The sequence below is a fragment of the Microtus ochrogaster genome, unplaced genomic scaffold, assembly GCF_000317375.1.
Source record: "Microtus ochrogaster isolate Prairie Vole_2 unplaced genomic scaffold, MicOch1.0 UNK110, whole genome shotgun sequence".
Taxonomy (NCBI): domain Eukaryota; kingdom Metazoa; phylum Chordata; class Mammalia; order Rodentia; family Cricetidae; genus Microtus; species Microtus ochrogaster.
The window spans coordinates 933204-940592 of record NW_004949208.1 but is presented as its reverse complement, the minus strand read 5'-3'; the positions used below and the strand labels follow the sequence as shown (position 1 = coordinate 940592).

Below are 7389 nucleotides of genomic sequence, written 5' to 3'. Positions count from 1 at the left end.
AAAAATAAATAAATAAGTAAGTAAAATAAAAAAAAGAAATGGGATGTGAGAACCAAAGCTGAAGCTGGAACTTGGTCTTGGATGAGGGAAGCTGGCATCAGCTCCCAGCATGTTCAGCTTTTTGACATTGTCATCTGTAAAGTTCATACTTGAGAATTACAAGATGGCATTCAGAAGAAAACCTCATGTTTTAAGTTTATGATTTTGTATCGGGTCACATTCTGGGGCACACTTCTGTTCCTCTCCCATAGGTGTGGGTAGGTAAGACTGGGTGCCCAGGGTTCTCACAGCGGGCTCTGCCTCTGTCACAGGCAGTGCCTCGAGAGGAGCTGTTTGTGACATCCAAGCTGTGGAACACTAAGCACCACCCTGAGGATGTAGAAGGTGCCCTTCGGAAGACACTGGCTGACCTCCAGTTGGAGTATCTGGACCTCTATTTGATACATTGGCCTCACGCCTTCGAGTAAGCCTTGCCTCTGCAACTTTTTCTGGAATTTGGGGATTGGGTGTGTAGTGTTAGTAATTTATCATATTCACAGCTGCAGAATGGGGTAAGAACACTAGCTGTGCAACAAGCAGATGAGCTTATGTACCATGGGATCCTTACCCATGGGATCCTTACGTTTTCTGCAGCCAGGAGTTTAGGTATATAATAAGGAACACTTAGTGTATACCGTATGTTTATATGAGTGGTCTCTATCTAGTACTCTATTGTTCAATAAGGAAACATGCTGCTCTTTTATAGTAGGTCCTCCAAGATTTTGGCTGTGAATGTCTCTCAACAGAGGGTGTGAGATGTCTTGCATCAGCATTGTGCCCTTGTCAGGTGTACAGAACTCCCCCTGAGGAAGATGGCATTAAGGAAGTGTACTAGAGAAAAGGAAATAGACTCTTGGCCCCTGAACCAGGCATGGTGTCGAATGTCTTTAATCCCAGTACTTGGGAAGCAGAGGCATGTGGATCTCTGACTTTGAGGCCAGCCTGGTCTACAGATTTAGTTCTGGGACAGCAGGTGCTACACAGAATCCTTGTCTTTAAAAACCAAACCAAAGACCCAAAAATACAAAAAAAAAAAAAAGAGGAAGGATGGGCTTTCCATGTAGATGTAATACCTGAGTTATAAACTAGAAGGGTGAGAAAGCATTGCTGTTTCTAATTCTTGTCACTTCATCCTTTGGTCTTAAAGTGGAGCACATAGAATACCTGGATGAGCAGGAAGGGCAGAAGCCTGACATCTTTGCTGACACTTAGGGGGTCTCTGTTTCACTCAGGCGTGGAGACAATCCCTTTCCCAAGAATGCCGATGGGACCATGCGATATGACTCCATCCACTATAAGGACACCTGGAAGGCTCTGGAGGCACTGGTGGCAAAGGGCCTGGTGAAAGCACTGGGCTTGTCCAACTTCAACAGTCGGCAGATTGATGATATCCTCAGTGTGGCCTCTGTGCGCCCAGCTGTCTTGCAGGTGAGCATTACAAACAGATGAATGGAAGGTGGGTTGTGTGTGCAGAGCATGGGTAATCAGGTGATGGATCTCCTCAGTGGAGACTGCAAGTTGTCCGAAGTGTTGTTGAAGGATTTGAAGTCCTGGAAGAGCATGAAGTCACCAGTGCAAACAGTGGGCCTAGAGGTCCACAGTGGAGGCCGCGGTGCCAGAGTTTGCTCACCGTTTCAGGTGGAATGCCATCCATACCTGGCCCAGAATGAGCTCATTGCCCACTGTCAAGCACGAGGCTTGGAAGTGACTGCATACAGCCCCTTGGGATCCTCTGATCGTGCTTGGCGCCATCCCAATGAGCCAGTCCTGCTTGAGGATCCAGTGGTCTTGGCACTTGCTGAAAAACATGGCCGGTCTCCAGCTCAGATCTTGCTCAGGTATGTGACATTTTTAAGGTGGGGAAAGGCCTGATTGGGAAGCAAGGACTGAGGAAATTATTCTTCTTGAGATAGGCTGGCCTGGAACTGTCTAGACCAGTGCAGTGATGAGGCAAGCAGGCCTGCTTTTTGTCCTGCCCGGCTACCATGTGGCTAGCTTTACACCCAAAATAACAACACACAAACTGTATTCGTTTAAACACTGCCTGGCCCATTATATCTAGCCTCTTCTTGGCTAACTCTCATATCTTGCTTAACCCATTTCTAATAATCTGTGTAGCACCACGAGGTGGTGGCTTACTGGGAAAGATTCTAGCCTACACCTGTCTCGGGTTGGAAAATCATGGCAACTGCCTCACTTCCCTTCACGGCATTCTGTTCTGTCTACCCCGCCTACCTAATTTTCTGCCCTATCAAAAGGCCAAGGCAGTCTCTTTATTAACCAATGAAAGTAACACATAGACAGATGACCCTCCTCCATCAGACCAGGTTGGCCAAGAACTTACAGATCCACTTGCCTCTGCCTCCAGAGTGCTAAGATTAAAGGTATGTGCTACCATACCCAGCTCAAAGGGCTCTTTTTTCCCCCCCTTAATTTGCCTGAGTAGGACTGAGGATTTTCCATATGGGCTGGAATGAGGCCACAGAGAGGCAGTCATCTATTCTAATGCGGCTCAGGTGGTCTAAGAATTAGGGAGGGACGGAGGGCTGCATTATGGTTAAAATGTTTCTGAATGCTAATTAATTTTCTTTATTTTCATTCCCCACCCAGATGGCAGGTTCAGCGGAAAGTAATCTGCGTCCCCAAAAGTGTCACTCCTTCGCGTATCCTTCAGAACATTCAGGTATTTGATCATTAGGTTCTGTCTTCTTTAATCTCACACCTTGAATCCCAGCACTCAAGGAGGCAGAGGCAGGCAGAGCTATATGAGTTCAAGGCCAGCCTGGTCCATCTAGAGTGAATTCCCGGTCCATCTACAGCCAGAGATACACAGAAAAACCCTTTCTTGAAAAAAATCAAAGAGAGAGAAAGATGGAGATCTTGCCCCGGTTCTACCTGCTAAGAGGCCGGTATTGAGATACTCAGGCTACCACTCACAAGGCTGATTTTTCTGTCCCCTCCAGGTGTTTGATTTCACCTTTAGCCCCGAGGAGATGAAGCAATTAGATGCTCTGAACAAAAATTGGCGGTATATTGTGCCCATGATTACGGTAATGATGTGTAACCATCCTGAGTCAGGGAACAGGGAAGAGGAGTTTTGGGGTATGGTGGCCCAGGTGTGACCTCAGGCCTGCTGACTGGAGAAGGGGCAGAATGTTGGTGGGATTGCTACTCAAGGTGCATTGCTTGTTTCTTCTCTTTGCTTCTTCCTTTCCTGTCTTCCTTTCCTCTTTTTAAAAAAAAAAAAAAATTTTTTTTGAGACAGGGTCTCACTATATTGCCCTGACTGGCCTGGAACTCAGAGGTCTGCCTGCCTCTGCCTAAAGGTGTGAGCCACCACCAGGCCTATCCCCACACACATCTTTTTTTTTTGAGACAGGGACTTACTCTGTCATTCTTGCTTTTGTGCAGCTCGCTGTGTGGCTCAGGCTGGCTTTGAACTCCTGCCATTCTTCCTGCCTGATTTCACTTTCTTTCCCTTTGCCTTTCTGTTTCCCTTTCTTTCCTTTCAGGCAGATTTTACACTCCATTCTCTTGCCTCAGCCTACCAAGTTCTGGGCTACACCAAGCTCTTCTTCAGTGGTCTCATTCTCTTGAAGTTGGGGAAAATTAGTATGACTCAGGTATAATGGACATAACGTGTGAGTCTCAGTCCTGCTTCCTGATGATCTTGTGACCTATTTCATTTCTCCAGTTAAATCATAAGAGAGGAGCTCAGGGGGCTGGAGAGATGGCTCAGTGGTTGAGAGCACTGACTACTCTTCCAGAGGACCCAGGTTCAATTCCCAGTACCCACATGGCAGCTCACAACTGTGTCTGTAATGCCAGGGTCAAACACTCTCATACAGGCATACATACAGGCAAAACACGGATAAAGTAAAAATAAATAATTAAAAAAAGATAACTTGCCCTCATGTCACATTAAATTAAAAAATAGAGAGGAGCTCAGGAAACATTGTCGACTTTGTTGAAGTCTGCTACATATAAGGAAGTAAACAGATTCTAGCTACATTATTCCAGTTGATACTACGAAGTCTTAAGGGCAAGGTTAACCATGTACCAGGCTGTGGGTTTGATGCTTGGGTCCTGCTGATGTCAGCTGTCGTAGTGCTATAGATAGGTAAAATTCTTCAGGAGAACTGGAGGTAATGCCATGGGTCTTGGGAATGTCAGTGTTTGCTAATGCATTCATCTGTTCGTCTCTCTTCAGGTGGATGGGAAGATGGTCCCCAGAGATGCTGGACACCCTCTGTATCCCTTTAATGACCCATACTGAGGCCATTGTTTCCCAGCTTCCCTTTCAGCTCCCCTGCTAAGTGTTGCCTGCTACGCCTAAGAAAATAAAGCCCTTGGAGCATATGCTTTGTTTGACTTGACTTGTTCTGTTAGGCTTGGGAGGGAAGTTGTCCTCAGGGACAGCTCAGATTCAGGATTGCTGCGTGGGACTTGTTTGTTTGAGATAGGGTTTCTCTGTCTATCTTTAACTGTACTGGAACTCATTCTGTAGACCAGGCTGGCCTCGAACTCACAGCCTTCTTGCCTCTGCTTCCTGAGTGCTGGGATTAAAGGTGTGTGCCACCACGCCTGGGTAATATTAATATATTGGTTTAAAAGGCAAAACTTGAATTTTTATCATTCCCTGCCCCAGTCTGTATCTAAATTTAGGATTAGGAAGAACTCCCAAAATGTTTAGGGATCTCAGCTTACAGAATTATGAAAGATGGGGGTCTGCTTTTTTTCTCTTGGGTACAATAGTGAGTGTGCAGAGGCTATCCAAAGGAAGCAGGTGTCAGGTCCAAAGCTTGTCACCTAAGACAATAAGTATTTTATTCCATCAAAGGTCATCAATAGATTTTAGGAAGGATTTTGGTGACTCAAAGTGGCTCTAAAGTCTATCCATATGGTGCCTCAAAGCATTTTTCTTCCTTCACTGATAGTGTAAGTGCATGTGGATTAAGAATAGTGCTCCTCCGGACTGAAATCTCAAGGTCCAAATCAGGAGCAGAAGGAGAGAGAGCACGAGCAAGGAACTCAGGACCGCGAGGGGTGCACCCACACACTGAGACAATGGGGATGTTCTATCGGGAACCCACCAAGGCCAGCTGGCCTGGGTCTGAAAAAGCATGGGATAAAACCGGACTTGCTGAACATGGCGGACAATGAGGACTACTGAGAACTCAAGAACAATGGCAATGGGTTTTTGATCCTACTGCATGTACTGGCTTTGGGGGAGCCTAGGCAGTTTGGATGCTCACCTTACTAGACCTGGATGGAGGTGGGTGGTCCTTGGACTTCCCACAGGTCAGGAAACCCTGATTGCTCTTCGAGCTGATTAGGGAGGGGGACTTGATTGGGGAAGGGGGAGGGAAATGGGAGGCGGTGGCGGGGAGGAGGCAGAAATCTTTAATAAATAAATAAAAAAGAATAGTGCTCTTCCCTGGGGATATAATATAACTAAGGTAAGCAGGTCCCTGTGGTCTACCTGAGACAGACTTTAAGTAATTGCATAATTAGTTTAATTATAGTTGGAAGAAGTGCATCATGAGAAAGCTACTTATTTAATCAGCCGAGATCTTAAGAATGAATAGAGATTAATTAGTTAAAGGAAGTGAGAGTAGGAACAACATTCCAAATTGGACAGCGTAGGAAACAGCTTTGGAATTGGAAGGCGTGGGAAAAGCCTGAAAAAGATGTGACAGAAACAAAGAGGATACAGAGGTGGAAGGAGGCAAAGGACAGTGCCAGGCTGGGAGGAACCGGTTGACGAAGCTGTGTTAGAGGAGCTGGGAGTCTGGTCAGATGGCAGAATGCTTGCTTAGCAAGTTTGAAACCCTGAGTTTGATCTTCACCACCAAGTGAGTGTGTGGTTGAACACCTGTAGTCTTAGCACCAGGCAGGTAGAGCCAGGAAGATCAGAAGTTCATGGTCATTTGTGGCTAAGTAGTCAAGTTTGAGACCAGTCTGAGATTCCATAAGACCTCCCAAAAAAATTTAAAGGATCAGACTGTCCGAATGCTCAGTGAGGGCCAGAGAGATATTTCAACAGTTAAGAGTACACACTGCTCTCAGAGAACCAGAGTTCTAGTTTCAACTCACATACCAGGTAGCTCACAATTACCTGTAACTCTTCAGGTCCAGGGGGATCTGATGCCTCTGGCTTCTGTGGCCATCTACACTTAAAAGCTCATACACAGATATATACACATAGTTGAAAATAAAATAATTATTTTTAAAAAATGCTCCAGCTGGGCGATAGTGATGCACGCCTTTAACCCCAGCGCTCGGGAGACAGAGACAAATGGATCTCTGAATTTGAGGCCAGCATGGTCTACAGAGCAAGTTCCAGGAACATTCCAAAGCTACAGAGAACTGTCTCGAACAAAGCACTCCAAAGGATGATTCAGTGAGTAGAGGTGCCTGCTGCATCCTGAGTTTTATCCTTAGAACTCGTGTGGAGGTGGAAGGAGAGAACCGTCTTTTTTTTTTTAAATATTTATTTATTTATTATGTATACAATATTCTGTCTGTATGCCTGAAGGCCAGAAGAGGGCGCCAGACCTCTTTACAGATGGTTGTGAGCCACCATGTGGTTGCTGGAAATTCAACTCAGGACCTTTGGAAGAGCAGGCAATGCTCTTAACCACTGAGCCATCTCTCCAGCCTGAGAACCGTCTTCTATCACTGCCTGGCCTACACTTCTTATTTTATTGAAGAAGAAACTTGGACCCAGATGGAAAGCAGCAAAGTAACATGAATAAATAGAGAAGATATGCATCTGTCTTGGTTTCTTTTCTGCTGTGAAGAGACACTATAACAAAGCAACTTACAAAAATAAACTTTTAATTGTGGCCTATAGTCTCAGGGTGAATCCAAAGTCATCGTGGTGGGAGCAGGCAGACAGTGCTGGAGCAGTAGTAGAGTTGGAAGCAGAGTGAGGCTGGGCCTGGTTTGGGCTTTTGAAACCTCAAAGGCTGCTACTAGTGACACACCTCCAAGACCAGACCTCCAAATACTTTCCAAAAGTCCCACCAACAAGAAACTTAAGCATTCAAATACCTGAGCCTATACGGGCTGTTGCTGCTCAAACCACCACATCACCTGTATTAGTTCCTCTTCACTGTGCTCAAATACCTGACCAAAGTAACTTATGGAAGGAGGGGTGTGTTTTGGCTCCCGTGTTTGGGGACACAGTTCATGGCAGCAGGGAAGACATGGTGGCAGGCATGGTGATGGGAGAACGAGGCAGCTTGCTCACATCTGAAAGATTAGGAATTGCTAATCAAACATCAAATGGATCTGGCTATAAAGCTCAAGGTCCTCCCCCAGTGACCCACTTCCTCCAGAGAGGCA

General features: G+C 45.9%; 1 protein-coding gene across 5 annotated transcripts in view; it reads left to right on the top strand.

Annotated features, from left to right (window-relative positions):
- Positions 1-4410, top strand: part of Akr1a1 (aldo-keto reductase family 1 member A1) — a 14922-nt gene extending 10512 nt beyond the window's left edge. Inside the window, exons 3-9 of one of the 5 annotated variants that reach the window (XM_013355296.2) lie at positions 312-463; positions 1272-1467; positions 1678-1877; positions 2650-2722; positions 3003-3089; positions 3556-3662; positions 4250-4410. In XM_013355296.2, the coding sequence (XP_013210750.1) occupies positions 312-463; positions 1272-1467; positions 1678-1877; positions 2650-2722; positions 3003-3089; positions 3556-3636 (789 nt within the window). In that variant the 3' untranslated portion in view covers positions 3637-3662; positions 4250-4410. Of the gene's footprint in view, positions 1-311; positions 464-1271; positions 1468-1677; positions 1878-2649; positions 2723-3002; positions 3090-3551; positions 3681-4249 lie in introns of all 5 variants that reach the window. The other 4 variants (XM_013355293.2, XM_013355295.2, XM_013355294.2 and 1 more) reach the window with 4 other exon arrangements.
- Positions 4411-7389: the final 2979 nt, after the last annotated feature.